General features: G+C 41.2%; 1 protein-coding gene across 1 annotated transcript in view; it reads right to left on the bottom strand.

The window, feature by feature from the left end:
- The window catches only part of FRAS1 (Fraser extracellular matrix complex subunit 1), a 435,467-nt gene that overhangs the window by 4,455 nt on the left and 415,065 nt on the right, over positions 1-15,947 (bottom strand). The window contains exons 71-73 of the mRNA XM_072810116.1: positions 5,644-5,810; positions 2,416-2,621; positions 1,180-1,326 (exon numbers count right to left, since the gene is read on the bottom strand). Coding sequence (XP_072666217.1) covers positions 1,180-1,326; positions 2,416-2,621; positions 5,644-5,810 — 520 coding nt within the window. The remainder of the gene's footprint in view (positions 1-1,179; positions 1,327-2,415; positions 2,622-5,643; positions 5,811-15,947) is intronic.

Raw genomic sequence — 15,947 nt, 5'->3', positions numbered from 1 at the left:
GATCAGCCCCTGACCAATGAAATTATCAAGTATTTTACTGCCATTTCATGTGCCCCCATTGAAACCATCCATGGTTTTGAACTAACTTCTAAGGAATAGTGATGGTTCTGAAATCCAAAGTCACGGACTACTACTTGAAGACAGAGAAAAGTGGAATTTGATTTAGGAAGTTCATGTTTATTTTTTATTTATTTATTTTAAAAAAGATTTTATTTATTTATTCATGAGAGACACACACACACACAGAGAAAGAGAGAGAGAGAGAGAGAGAGGCAGAGACACCCGGGCTGCCCAGGAAGTTCATGTTTAATCCTGGATTTAGAGTATTTCTGTTCATCAAATACCAGTAATTCTTGTCATTCTAAATTGCTGTACTGTATTTATGATTTTGTGAAATGTTTTCCACATGGCTGTGAAAATCAGCTGGTACAGCAGAGAGCCAAAAAAGGTAGGCAACATAAAAGAGTTTAGGAAAAACTAGAGTACCATATGCGTCCCTGATACACACAATGACAAATGACTGGAAGCAAATGAATTTTATTCTTGCTGTGATCTATTGGGATATATGGTGAAAATTTTGGGTAAACGAGGGTGCTTGGTGGTATATAGTCAGTTAAGCATCTGACTCTTGGTTTCATTTTATATCAGGATCTCAGAATTGTGAGACTGAGCTCCATGTCTGGCTCCACACTCAGCGGGGAGTCTGATGAGTCTGATTAAGATTCTCTCTCTTTGGGCAGCCCAGGTAGTTCAGCAGTTTAGTGCAGTCTTCAGTCCAGGGAGTGATCCTGGAGACCTGGGATCGAATCCCACATCGGGCTCCTTGCATGGAGCCTGCTTCTCCCTCTGCCTGTGTCTCTGCCTCTCTCTCTGTGTGTGTGTGTTTCTCATGAGTAAATAAATAAAATCTTAAAAAAAAAAAAAAAGATTCTCTTTCTTCCTCTCCCTTTGTCCCTCCCCACTGCTTGTGCGCGCGCGCTCTCTCTCTCTCAAATAAATAAATAAAATCTTAAAAAAATTGGGGGTGTGTGAATGATAAGCTTAACACCAATAAAAAAAGACCCACCAGCAAGAATGCTATAAAAAGAGACTAAGAGTCCAGAGATAATTTCATCTTTTTTTACTATAACTTTTAAAGTGGCTTTAGTCCTATGCTTCTCCTCTTCTCACCATACTCACCTTATAGAGTGCATCTACTTTCAGAGTAAATCCGTCTACACCTGGCATGCTACTGACCACATGGAAATCAGGCAACTCGGAAGCAAAGTGGGCCTCAAAGGGCACATCATGGAAGTACTTATCAGTTACTTCGGGCTGGCTGCGGTCCTGGAATTTCAGAAAAATGAAACGCAAGGTTTAGAAAGATGGAACCACTGCCCTGGCAGGTGGCAGTCACCGGGAAGAGAAAATTACCTTGGGTTGGGTCAGGAGAGTACATGCTATGGAAGCCCTTCCCTTAAGTCAACCTCTGGGCACCCACTGCTCTCCTTCAAGGAAAGACATTTGGTGGCTTCTGTGATCCCAAAGCTCAAAGAGTGGCATAATTCTTAAGCCATTTGGTCTCATGACCCCTTACACACTTAAAAATCAAGGGCTCCAAAAGTCTTTTGTTTATATGGTTTCTATCTATCAATATCTACAATATTTACTCTATTAAAACTAACACTGAGAAATTAGAACACATATTCACTAATTCATTTTAAAGTGGCGATGAAAAACCCATTGCATATTAACATAAGTAACTTTTTTTTTAGAGAAGATACCTGTATCTATCTGCTCCTCCTCAAAGAGAGCTGGCATTGTTTTATATTTTTGCAAATCTCTGGAAAAGAACTAGATTCTCATAACTTCTTTATTGAATCAGTTGTGTTATGTTAGTTTGGCTGAAGTATATGAATAAAATCTGGCCTCACACAGATATGTAGTTGAAAAAGGAAAAAAAAGAAAAAGGGAAAAATGTTTTCATAGCTTTTTCAGATAATTGTGGATATTCTCTTCTGATACTAAATAAAACTCAGTAAGCGGTATTTTTGAAAGATTAGTTACAATGTGAAATATGAAACCATATCTCATGAGGGAATTAGTATGAAAAAAAGCAAGATCTCATTATATTATTATGAAAGTAGTTTTGACATCAAAGAGATTCAGGGATATATTCAGGGGTCGCTGGTCCATACTCTGAGAAACACTGACCTCGACTTTCCTTTTCCTGAGATGTTAATGATAGCTTGTCTTGTTACTCACCATAACATCACACTTGGTAGTATGTACTAACATTTAGCTGATCAGAGAGAAACAACAACAGCAATATGTATAGAGAGAATATCATCAAGAGTAGGGTTCCGTCGGCTTTAGGCAGAATCCATAGCTAAGGAAATCAACTTAAGTGTCAGGTGTTTAACACCAACAGCATACCAGCAGCAGAAATCTGTGTTTCAGGTGTTTGTTTGGCTGAATGCATCCATACTGTGGCCCTTCATTGTAGATTGTCCCCGTGGGGTCAAAGAAAGGCACATAACCGTCCTTGCCGGTACAAAGATAGACTTTCTCCAGCTGCAGTTTGTAAGCAGAATTCAAGTTTTGTTCTGGATTCCAAAGTACTCGGCCATAAAGGATTTGACCTGGAAAGAGTGAGAGGCATTAATTAGGTCAGACTTTAAGATTAAAAAGAAAGAAATGTCAAAGGTAGAAAAGATTTTACACATTCCCTTAGGGTCAAAACTACCTCTCTATGAAGAGCTCTATGACTCCAGGTGCCCTTAAAATACTCCTTCATTCATTTATAGCTTCTTTTAGTCAACACACATTAATTAAGCATTTAAGGTGTGGCAGGGATCCCGTTGTACATAGGGGATACAGCTGAGAGGGCAGAAATAAAACGTAACCGATTGCTAATATTAATCAAACTCTTATTATTTGTTAGGTACTGTACTAAATTCTTTCCATATAAGAACTCGTGTAGTGATCACAGTTTTATAGATGAGGAAGTTGAAACACTGGTTAAATGACTCGTTGAAGGTCACAAAGCTAGTAAGTGGTGGTGGTGGAATTCAAAGTCAAGGGACATGGGCTCTAAAACCCACCCTTAATCACAGACTGTACTGTTATAAACTGCAATACAGGAAGGTACATAATGTCACGTGAGCATAGAGCTGAGCACAGAGATCTGCCTGTGGAAAGATTTAAAGAGAAGATCATGTTTGAGCAATATCCTAAAACATGAGTAGGTATTTGAGGATTTGAGGTAGGAGACTGGGGAGAGAGTTCTAGGCAAAAGAGAGTCCATGTATGAAATACTGAATGCTGGAAGGGCATGAGTCCTGGTGTAGCTGCTGTCTCCTTAGTGCCTGCTATGGCACTTTCTTTACTTATACTATCTTATTTATTCTTCCCAAGAGCCCAAGAGATAGGTTCAATTATTATCTTCATTTTAAATGACGAGTCCACGGTTTCATATCTGTGACATGGGAGGATGAGAATTTGAGCACAAATCTTTCTGACTCCAAATGCTCATCCAGAGCATTTGCTATGTGGCACTGAATAGATCAGTGTGACTAAGAGAGGAGGATGTTGAGAGGCTCTGGCAGGAGAGACTCCTGGGAAGATAGGCTAAGCGTGCTGGGGAGCCTGGACTTCAGTGTGTAAGAAATGGGGAACACTGGAAGGTGTGTAATATCAACACATCGGGGCTTCAGAAACATGAATGAAGGAAAGACAAAGAGACTGGAGTCACAGAGATTGGGAAGGGGGCTATGCTAACACTCTGTGAGAGATAGATATCTAAAACATAGCTGTGAAACAAGGGATGAAGTCAAGAAATGTCTGGGAGTCAGATTCCACTGATCTTAATGATAGACAGGAGGCACAGGAGAAGTGGAAGATAATCCTGAGGTTTTTGCCTGTGGCACCTGGAGTTTGATGACGCAGTCAATGTGGCAGCAGATGTGGTAAGGAGATGAAGTCCTATTCTAGACTTCTAGGTGTCTGAAAGACATCCATTTTGAAGCAGTGTGGTAGTTCCAGATCCACATGTGGAAATGTAGAAACGAAGTTCAGAGAGATCAGGGATAAGGGCAACTGTTAAGGAATGGCTGTGGAGTAGTAGGAGAATAGGAAGCTGAGACAGGGGCACCTGGGTGGCTCAGTGATTGAGCATCTGCCTTTGCCTTAGCTCGTGACCCTGGGATCTTGGGATCCTGGGATTGGGTCCCACATCAGGCTCCCTCTGCCTGTGTCTCTGCCTCTCTCTCGGTGTCTCTCATGAATAAATAAATAAAAATAAATAAATAAAATCTTAAAAAAAAAAGGAAGTTCAGAGCAAAGGGATGGGCCAAGCCACAGGGATGACCAGAGGTAGCACCAGAACAGGACCAGAAGGAACCAAGCATGGAACCTCGGGATAACAACATGGATGCAGCAGAGGACAAAGACCCAGGGTAGGAGAGTGAGAAGTGGCCAGAGAAGCAAAACGGTGTCAGGTGAGGCTGGTGCAAAGGAAACCCCACAGGAAATAAGTGTCAAATCCACAAATTTGGTGCCATTGACAAAAGAGAGTTCTGAGCTGTGCAAGGTAGGACAAACTCAGCCTATAACAGAGGGACAGAGAAGAAGGGCCATAGAGACAGTGTGTGCTCACCATTCACTCCTTGAAGAAGTTTCCAAGAGAAAAGAAAAGGAGAAAACACTGAAGATTGATGGGGAGTTAAGGTTGAGGGATGCTTTGTTTTCTGTTATAGTCAGGACTTGAGTGTGTTTTTAGGATGCGAAAAAAAACTAAGATATGATGACATCCGAAGGTTAAAAAGAAGAAAAAGGCAAAAGGGACCACTGAGAGATGAAAGGCAGATTACTGGCTAATTCATTTATTCAATGAATAAATATTTATCACTCACTTAGGCACCGGTAGTCTAGTGCGCAAATTTGATATCTGATCACAATCTCTACTCTCATGGAACTCATAGTCTAGCAGTAGAAATAGGCAACAAGTAAATAAATATGTAATATATATCATATAACATTAAAAATTCTGAGAAGTACTATAAAAAATGAATAATGTTCTGTGAAAGTGAAAAATATGGAGGCCTAGGTTCAATTGTCTGGTGTGGTCAGGGGAAGCCTCTTTGAGGCAGTTAACAATTAAGCAGAGAATGAAGGAGAAGAAAGGGCTATCCCTTTGAAACATCTAGGAAACCATGTTTGGGGTGAGGAGGGGGCAGAGGACCTGGATTTCTAGTAGAGAAAGCACGATGGACGACATGTAGACATTTGGCAACCTCGAGGTTGGCAGGTAGTGGAGGTCATGGTGCAATCTCTCTGAGTAACCGAGAGATAAAGCACCTCACCCAAAGTCAGAGGTGTGTTAGAATCTGGCTGGAAATCCTAGTCTTCTTACTACTCAGACCAGTGTTTTTCCACAGTACCACACTGCCAGTCATTATAGTACCAAATGTGTGATCTTATTTTGAGACAACATGAAGGAAGGATCCTTGACTAAACCTTGGCTATCCTAAAACCAAGCCCAGGGGAATCTTCACTGGTGAGTAGCCTGAAAGTCAATGAGCAAAGATGCTAATCCAGAGACCTGTCCTAAAGCATCTCAAGCCCAGCTGGAGTCTCTTTCTGCAGGCAAAGGAAACAACTTACCTTTTGAGAAGGCCCCTTTGTAATCCATTTCTGCCAGTGACATATCAGATGTATTGGGATCCATTAGGAATACCTTCTCATTATTGCAGAGCTGAAATTCAGTATTGAGAGAATACACAACTGGTACAGGGCGGTTGGTCTGCTGGAACGCAATGGGGATCAGGAATCTAAATGCAGGAGAAACAAGAGCTCCTTGAGAGCAAGGTCAACTTTGTAAACTTCAAGCTGTCTTCCCTTCCCACCCTACTAAGGATTGTGAACAGCACTTTGTTGCAGGTGCTAAATAATCACTGAATAAAGAGATGTGTGGAGGAGAGGAATTTTACTAATTTGGATCATTATGAGGTTAACTTGCTCTTTTGAGCAGAAATAATCTAATTCATCTTTAGATCTCTTTTGTGCTCTTTGCTTTTCCTAGCCATTTCATTCTGATGGCCCCCAAGACTGCTCTTTAATTGCTGAAGGGCTCACTGCCATGGTGCCCTGCCTAGACTTCTCCTTCCCAGATCTGCAGGCTCCCAGATCCAAACTTATTTATCCTATGTCCCAGTGTTCAAGACATTGCTAAACAATACTCTCTTGCCTCACTCCTTTTGCAGCCTCACTGGCCTTCTTTCTAGGTCTTTTGAATCTGCTCTTTTCTTCCCAGACTCTGGCACATATGAGCTCCTCCAGCTATGCTGGCCTTTTGTAAGTATCTTAACATGTTCTCCACCCCATATTTCTACTGCGTTGGGACTCACTCTTCAACAGATATTCACTGTGCTTTTATTATGTGATAGTTATTAGTCTAGTAATGGGAATTCATCTGTGAACAAAGTAGAAACACATATGACCTCAGGGATATTATGTTCCAATAGGGAGTTGGTTAATATATGTTAAAAAATATATACACTATAAGGAAACAAGTGATGAAGAGAAATATAAGGCAGAGAATTAGCAGGAATTAGCAGGAAGAGGCTCAACTTGGAAATTTTAAATATGGCGGTCACCGAAGGCCTCAGTGAGAGGAAAACTAGGAAGTTGGAGCCACCCTTACTTGAGATGGGAAAAATGCAGGAAGACTAGGTTTGGTGGAGGAAGATGAGGGATTCAGCAACAGGCATGCTCAACTTGGGAGGCCCATAGGAGGGCCAGGTGGAGAGAGGTGTGTCAATCTGATGCACAAGTCTGGATGTGAGAGGTTCAGCCCTGGGCCGAAGGTGCTCTTTTGTATTTAAAATCTTGAGAACGAATGAATGAGAACACCATGTGAAAATAGAGATAGAAGAGACAGTTCCAGCATGGCACTCAGGGTGCTGTAAATTCAAAGGCAATGGAAAAGAAAAGGAACCTTCAGAGCAAAGAGTGAGGAAAAACCAGTGGGTAGAAGAAAAGCCTACAGAGCATAACACTGCAGCTGAGTGAAGAAAGTGTTTCAAGGAGGAGACTGAACAACTGTTAATTGTTGCAAAAATAAAGATGAGACTCAACCCCTGGTTCCAGTAAGACACAGTCACTGGTGACCTTGACAAGATCAAGCTGGGTTAAGGGATGAGAGCAGAAGTCTCACTGCAATGGAGGCTCAAGGGACAATGGAAGGTGCTAAACTAGAAATTGTGAATCTAGGCAACTCTTGAGGGACTACTCAAAGTACAAGGAAGGAGAAAATGAGTGTGGAGGGGAAAGTGGAGTAAAGAAAGGTTATTTTTTTAAGAGGGAAGAAGTTACATGTTTTTTATGTGGATGGGGGTGATTCACAGAGAGAGAGAGAGGAGAATGGCTTATAAATTGCTCCATATAAAAAAAAATAAATTGCTCCGTATAAAGTGGATGAAAGGATTTGGGTTCCAGGGCACAAGTAGAGTGGCTGGCTTGGAATAGGAGCTAGGACTATCTATTCCTTCATACTGACAGCTATGGTCATGCAGGTGCAGAGAGTGGAGAGATATGGTGGTAGGAACCTGGGTGAGTTCTCTTCTGATTTATTCAGTTTCCTCAGTGAAATAGGACACAAGATAATCAGCTGAGGGTGAGGACAGGAGAGATACAGCAATTTGAATGGGAAGGAATAAAATAGTTGAGAGGTGCAAGAGAGTGAAGCCATTGGTTAGGGAACTGTTTTGTTTACTGCTGGGGAGCCATGAGGGTCAATTTGAAGTTAGTAATCACGAATTTAAAGTTTCCTGACCTTGACTTTGCTGGACATTCTGCAGGAACATTCCTCCTCTGTCTCCCTTTCTTTGCCTTAACTCTTATTTATCCTCCAGATCTCCACTTAAACACCACAGTGTCAAAAAACAAAACAAAACAAAAACAAAACAAAAAAACAAAAACACCACAGTGTCTAGGATGTTCACCCTCTTTCTCTGCCCTTCCAGGTTTGGTCAGATCCCTTATCATTTGTTCTCCTCTTTTAAAAGAATTTAATTAACTAACTAATTAATTAATTAAAGGAGAGGGGCCAAGGGGGAGAGAGAGTCTTAAGCAGGCTGCACTCTGAGCACGGAATCTAATGTGGGGCTTGATGTCACAGTCCTGAGATCATGACCTAAGCTGAAATAAACAGTGGGATGCTTAACCCACTGAGCCACCCAGGTGCCCCTTATCATTTGTTCTTATCACACTGTGCACTTTTCTTTCAAAGTACTTATCATGATTTGCTATTTTATTTTCATTTTTTAAAAAAGATTTTATTTATTTATTCATGAGAGAGAAAGAGGGGCAGAGACATAGGCAGAGGGAGAAGCAGGCTCCCTGCAAGAAGCCCGATATGGGACTGATCCTGGCCAAAGGCATACGCTCAACTGCTGTGCCACCCAGGTGTCCTTGCTATTTTATTTAAATAAAGTGACATTAAATGTAAATTGGGTCGAAGTCTGCTTCACCCATTATGGGGTCCACAGAGTCACAGCCCATATGTATTTGCTCGCTGCTGTATCTTCATTGCTAGCCAAGCTTCTGATACACACGTTTGTTAAAGAATAATGGGAATGTGTGAGTGACAATTTCAATGCTTTACCCAAGAGAGTCCATCTGACCGTTCCTTGCTTTTAATTGAAAGTACTGGGATCCCTGGGTGGCGCAGCAGTTTGGCGCCTGCCTTTGGCCCAGGGCGCGATCCTGGAGACCCGGGATCGAATCCCACGTCAGGCTCCCGGTACATGGAGCCTGCTTCTCCCTCTGCCTGTGTCTCTGCCTCTCTCTCTCTGTGTGACTATCATAAATAAAAAAAAAATAAAATGGGGTAGATTTCAGAGGGTTGGGGTATTGGAAGAACGTGGCACGTAGGCACAAGCTAGGGCTGACCCTGCTTCAGTGACTTCAATGTCCCCATCAGTTGCTTTGCGAGCTCATTTAGTTGACTTGGGGAAACAGGTTTTTCTTGTTGATAACTGGTATTACCAGATTCCACAAAGTGCCTAACACTAAGATACTCAATAAATATTTACTGATTAAATAGAATAATGGACCAGAGATGATGATGATGATGATGACTTATAAGGTTAGAAGGTCTGATAGACCTGACAAAAACAATTCTTTTATATTAAGTCTGAATTCCCTGTGTCTTATTTTTTTGTGTTGCAGTTCTATTGCATCCGTATGAGGCCATACAGATCATCAAAAGCAAGGTTAGGCCCCACAGAAGGTCACCCTGGGAATCACAGGGATTCCACAAGTAACAATCTCCCTGATGCACGGCAAAGATTTCCAACACGGAAGCCTTGGTATGCTGACTCTACAACACTCTTCCCTCTGCGGCCTCCCACACACACAGCACCAGGGGTGGATATGGGTTGGTGTCTTCTTTGCTCTTTTTGCCGTTTTCAAATCTGTCTCCTCTTAAAAAAAAAAGGTCTGGCACCGACCCCAGAGAAACTCTTCTTACAGGTGTATGCTCAGAGACACATACAGTATTCTTCATAATAGAAGGTGGAATTATATGCCAAGCAGAATGGTCAAATAAATTGTGGAATGTTCCCACTGTGAATACCTTAAGGCAGTGAAGCACAAACCATGGCTACATGAATCAACACAAATGTTGATACACTTATGAATCAGGAAGTGATTCAGTGAGCAAAAGAGAAAAGTTGCAGAGAGAATTGGTGCAGGATGACATTTTTATATTGCTCAAAAACATGCAAAACCATGCAGAAGTAAATATGAGGTAAACCATAAACCAAAACAAGGGATGGTAAGTACAAATATCAGTCTTACAGTTACCCTGGGGGAGAGGTGGGAGACAGTGACTGGAGGGGCACGGAGGGTATGTAAAAGGTACTGGTGATGTTCTAGTTCTTTTTTTTCCTTTGACTCCAACTTTCACTGGTTTTAAAATGTAAATAATAGTGCCAATTTTGTGGGGGACCACTGCAGTGAGAAGTAAATGTGGGTTTTTAAAAAAGATTTTATTTATTTATTTGAGAGACAGAGAGAGAGAGCAAGTGCGAGAGAGAACATGGTGGAGGGAAGGGCAGAGGGAGAAGCAGTCTCCCCGCTGAGCAGGGAGCCAGATGCAGGACTCGGAAGAAGGACTCGATCCTGGGACTCCAGGATTATGATCTGAGCTGAAGGCAGATGCTTAATTGATTGAGCCACCCAGCTGCCCCTGGAGAAGTGAATGTGAGGAGCTTAGTACAGAGTCTACCACATGTGTACTCCATACATGATCATTAATATCACCGGTAGTTATTATTACTCATTTTATCATCAGTAGCCCAGCCGAAGAGATACTCACTCATGCAGTTGCAATTCCTAATAGATAATGTTCCATTACTTGAGGTTTTACATATGCATTATATATGGTCTTCTATCTAAAATAATATTCAAAAAATTGAATACGTGAATACAAATGCCCCAGCATATTTCCCCTGATAATTTGCCCTCTGTTCCTCCTAATGGCAGCCAACTACCATTTTTCTGGTCACTTTCCCTCCCTCACTTAGCTGACTACCATGGTACCATCAATCTTGGTGATTTCAACATCTGCATGGATGAATCATCCAATACCCTTCAGCTCTCAATTCCTTGATATCTTCACCTCCAAAGACTTGTCCTCTCCCTGGTGTAGCCACCCACACTTTATACAGTCCTACTACACGCCACTTCCTAAAATCTCATTTCCCAGCACCTCACTCTCTCCACCCCCTAACCTCCCAGCTCACCCCTTCTGTTATTTCCACTCATTAATTCCCTAATCCCACAGGACCTCCCCAGCCTTTTACCAGCAACTGGAACACTGAGGAACTCATGGTGGGAATGTACACACATTGTTACATTAGTACAAATACTTTGGAAAACATTTTGGCAGTTTCTTAAAAAGTTAAGCATATAACTACCATATGAGCCAGACACTCTATTCCTAAGTATTTACACACGAAAACAGAAAGCGTATGTCCGTGTAAAGGCTTGTGTGTGTGTGTGTGTGTGCGCATACATAGCAGCTTTATTTATCACAGCCATACACTGGAAACAACCCAAATGTCTATCAACTGATGAGCTGATAAAGAAACTGTAGTATATCTGTACAATGGGCTACAATTCATCAATAACAAGGACAAACTACTGATATGCACAATAGGAGTGAATGAAAATAATCTTGCTGAGTGAAAGGAGTTACAGAAGAAGAACGCGTACTGTATGATGCCATTTATTTTTTTATTTTTATTTATTTTTTAAATAAATTTATTTTTTATTGGTGTTCAATTTACCAACATACAGAATAACACCCAGTGCTCATCCTGTCAAGTGCCCCCCTCAGTGCCCGTCACCCATTCACCCCCACCCCCCGCCCTCCTCCCCTTCCACCACCCCTAGTTTGTTTCCCAGAGTTAGGAGTCTCTATGTTCTGTCTCCCTTTCTGATATTTCCCACACCTTCTTCTCCCTTCCCTTATATTCCCTTTCACTATTATTTATATTCCCCAAATGAATGAGAACATACACTGTTTGTCCTTCTCCGACTGACTTACTTCACTCAGCATAATACCCTCCAGTTCCATCCACGTCCAAGCAAATGGTGGGTATTTGTCGTTTCTAATGGCTGAGGAATATTCCATTGTATACATAGACCACATCTTCTTTATCCATTCATCTGTCGATGGACACCGAGGCTCCTTCCACAGTTTGGCTATTGTGGACATTGCTGCTAGAAACATCGGGGTGCAGGTGTCCCGGTGTTTCACTGCATCTGTATCTTTGGGGTAAATCCCCAGCAGTGCAATTGCTGGGCCGAAGGGCAGGTCTATTTTTAACTCTTTGAGGAACCTCCACACAGTTTTCCAGAGTGGCTGCACCAGTTCCCATTCCCACCAACAGTGCAGGAGGGTTCCCTTTTCTCCACATCCTCTCCAACATTTGTGGTTTCCTGCCTTGTTAATTTTCCCCATTCTCACTGGTGTGAGGTGGTATCTCATTGTGGTTTTGATTTGTATTTCCCTGATGGCAAGTGATGCAGAGCATTTTCTCATGTGCGTGTTGGCCATGTCTATGTCTTCCTCTGTGAGATTTCTCTTCATGGCTTTTGCCCATTTCATGATTGGATTGTTTATTTCTTTGCTGTTGAGTTTCATAAGTTCTTTATAGATCTTGGAAACTAGCCCTTTATCTGATATGTCATTTGCAAATATCTTCTCCCATTCTGTAGGTTGTCTTTTGGTTTTGTTAACTGTATCCTTTGCTGTGCAAAAGCTTCTTATCTTGATGAAGTCCCAATAGTTCATTTTTGCTTTGGTTTCTTTTGCCTTCGTGGATGTATCTTGCAAGAAGTTACTGCGGCTGAGTTCAAAAAGGGTGTTGCCTGTGTTCTCCTCTAGGATTTTGATGGAATCTTGTCTCACATTTGATCTTTCATCCATTTTGAGTTTATCTTTGCATCTGGTGCAAGAGAGTGGTCTAGTTTCATTCTTCTGCATGTGGATGTCCAATTTTCCCAGCACCATTTATTGAAGAGACTGTCTTTCTTCCACTGGACGGTCTTTCCTCCTTTATCGAATATTAGTTGAGCATAAAGTTCAGGGTCCACTTCTGGATTCTCTATTCTGTTCCATTGATCTATGTGTCTGTTTTTGTGCCAGTCCCACACTGTCTTGATGACCACAGCTTGGTAGTACAACCTGAAATCTGGCATTGTGATGCCCCCACATATGGTTTTCTTTTTTAAAATTCCCCTGGCTCTTAGGGGTCTTTCTGATTCCACACAAATCTTAAAATAATTTGTTCTAACTCTCTGAAGAAAGTCCATGGTATTTTGATAGGGATTGCATTAAACGTGTACATTGCTCTGGGTAACATTGACATTTTCACAATATTAATTCTGCCAATCCATGAGCATGGAATATTTTTCCATCTCTTTGTGTCTTCCTCAATTTCTTTCAGAAGCATTCTATAGTTTTTAGGGTATAGATCCTTTACCTCTTTGGTGAGTTTTATTCCTAAGTATCTTATGCTTTTGGGTGCAATTGTAAATGGGATTGACTCCTTAATTTCTCTTTCTTCAGTCTCATTGTTAGTGTATAGAAATGCCACTGATTTCTGGGCATTGACTTTGTATCCTGCCATGCTACCAAATTGCTGTATGAGTTCTAGCAATTTTGGGGTGGAGGCTTTTGGGTTTTCTATGTAGAGTATCATGTCATCGGTGAAGAGGGAGAGTTTGACTTCTTCTTTGCCAATTTGAATGCCTTTAATGTCTTTTTGTTGTCTGATTGCTGAGGCTAGGACTTCCAGTACTATGTTGAATAGCAGTGGTGAGAGTGGACATCCCTGTCATGTTCCTGATCTTAGGGGAAAGGCTCCCAGTGCTTCCCCATTGAGAATGATATTTGCTGTGGGATTTTCATAGATGGCTTTTAAGATGTTGGGGAATGTTCCCTCTATCCCTACACCCTGAAGAGTTTTGATCAGGAATGGATGCTGTATTTTGTCAAATGCTTTCTCTGCATCTAATGAGAGGATCACATGGTTCTTGGTTTTTCTCTTGCTGATATGATGAATCATATTGATTGCTTTACGAGTGCTCAACCAGCCTTGTGTCCCGGGGATAAATCCTACTTGGTCATGGTGAATAATTTTCTTAATGTACTGTTGGATCCTATTGGCTAGTATCTTGTTGATAAGTTTTGCATCCATGTTCATCAGGGATATTGGTCTGTAATTCTCCCTTTTGGTGGGGTGTTTGTCTGGTTTTGGAATTAAGGTGATACTGGCCTCATAGAACGAACTTGGAAGTACTCCATCTCTTTCTATCTTTCCAAACAGCGTTAGTAGAATAGGTATGGTTTCTTCTTTAAACGTTTGATAGAATTCCCCTGGGAAGCCATCTGGTCCTGGACTTTTGTGTCTTGGGAGGTTTTTGATGACTGCTTCAATTTCCTCCCTGGTTATTGGCCTGTTCAGGTTTTCTATTTCTTCCTGTTCCAGTTTTGGTAGTTTTTGGCTTTCCAGAAATACGTCCATTTCTTCTAGATTGCCTAATTTATTGGCGTATAGCTGTTCATAATATGTTTTTAAAATCGTTTGTATTTCCTTGGTGTTGGTAGTGATCTCTCCTTTCTCATTCATGATTTTATTAATTTGAGTCTTCTCTCTCTTCTTTTTAATAAGGCTGGTTAATGGTTTATCTATCTTATTAATTCTTTCAAAGAACTAACTCCTGGTTTTGTTGATCTGTTCCACAGTTCTTCTGGTCTCGATTTCGTTGAGTTCTGCTCAAATCTTAATTAACTCTCTTCTTCTGCTGGGTGTAGGATCTATTTGCTGTTTTTTCTCTAGCTCCTTTAGGTGTAAGGTTAGCTTTTGTATTTGAGTTCTTTCCAATTTTTGAATGGATGCTTGTATTGCGATGTATTTCCCCCTTAGGACTGCTTTTGCTGGATCCCAAAGATTTTGAATGGTTGTATCTTCATTCTCATTAGTTTCCATGAATCTTTTTAATTCTTCCTTAATTTCCTGGTTGACCCTTTCATCTTTTGGCAGGATGGTCCTTAACCTCCACGTGTTTGAGATCCTTCCAAACTTCTTGTGATTTAGTTCTAATTTCAATGCATTACGGCCTGAGAATATGCAGGGGATGATCCCAATCTTTTGGTATCAGTTCAGACCTGATTTGTGACCCAGTATGTGCTCTATTCTGGAGAAAGTTGCATGTGCACTTGAGAAGAATGTGTATTCAGTTGAGTTTGGATGTAAAGTTCTGTAGATATCTGTGAAATCCATCTGGTCCAGTGTATCATTTAAAGCTCTTGTTTCTTAGGAGATGTGCTTAGAAGACCTATCGAGTATAGAAAGAGCTAGAATGAAGTCACCAAGTATAAGTGTATTATTATCTAAGTATTTCTTCACTTTGGTTAATAATTGATTTATATATTTGGCAGCTCCCTCATTCGGGGCATATATATTGAGGATTGTTAAGTCCTCTTGTTGGATAGATCCTTTAAGTATGATATAGTGTCCCTCTTCATCTCTCACTACAGTCTTTGGGGTAAATTTTAGTTTACCTGATATAAGGATGGCTACCCCTGCTTTCTTTTGAGGACCATTTGAATGGTAAATGGTTCTCCAACCTTTTATTTTCAGGCTGTAGGTGTCCTTCTGTCTAAAATGAGTCTGTTGTAGTCAGTAAATAGATGGGTCCTGCTTTTTATCCAGTCTGAAACCCTGCGCCTTTTGATGGGGTCATTAAGCCCGTTCATGTTCAGAGTTACTACTGAAAGGTATGAGTTTAGTGTCATCATGATATCTATTCAGTCCTTGTTTTTGTGGATTGTTCCACTGGACTTCTTCTTAAAGGGGAATTTTGAGAGTCCCCCTTAAAATTTCTTACAGAGCTGGTTTGGAGGTCACATATTCTTTCAGTTCCTGCCTGTCTTGGAAGCTCTTTATCTCTCCTTCCATTCTGAATGAGAGCCTTGCTGGATAAAGTATTCTTGGTTGCATGTTCTTCTCATTTAGGACCCTGAATATATCCTGCCAGCCCTTCCTGGCCTGCCAGGTCTCTGTGGAGAGGTCTGCCGTTACCCTAATACTCCTCCCCATAAAAGTCAGGGATTTCTTGTCTCTTGCCGCTTTAAGGATCTTCTCTTTATCTTTGGAATTTGCAAGCTTCACTATTAAATGTCGAGGTGTTGAACGGTTTTTATTGATTTTAGGGGGGGATCTCTCTATTTTCTGGATCTGAATGCCTGTTTCCCTTCCCAGATTAGGAAATTTTTCAGCTATGATTTGTTCAAATACATATTCTGGCCCTCTGTCCCTTTTGGCGCCCTCGGGAACCGCAATTAAACGTAGGTTTTTCTTCCTCAGGCTGTCGTTTATTTCCCTTAATCT

This window comes from Canis lupus, chromosome 33 (assembly GCF_048164855.1).
Source record: "Canis lupus baileyi chromosome 33, mCanLup2.hap1, whole genome shotgun sequence".
Taxonomy (NCBI): domain Eukaryota; kingdom Metazoa; phylum Chordata; class Mammalia; order Carnivora; family Canidae; genus Canis; species Canis lupus.
The sequence above is the reverse complement of the archived record's forward strand: the minus strand, read 5'-3'. Positions and strand labels throughout refer to the sequence as shown.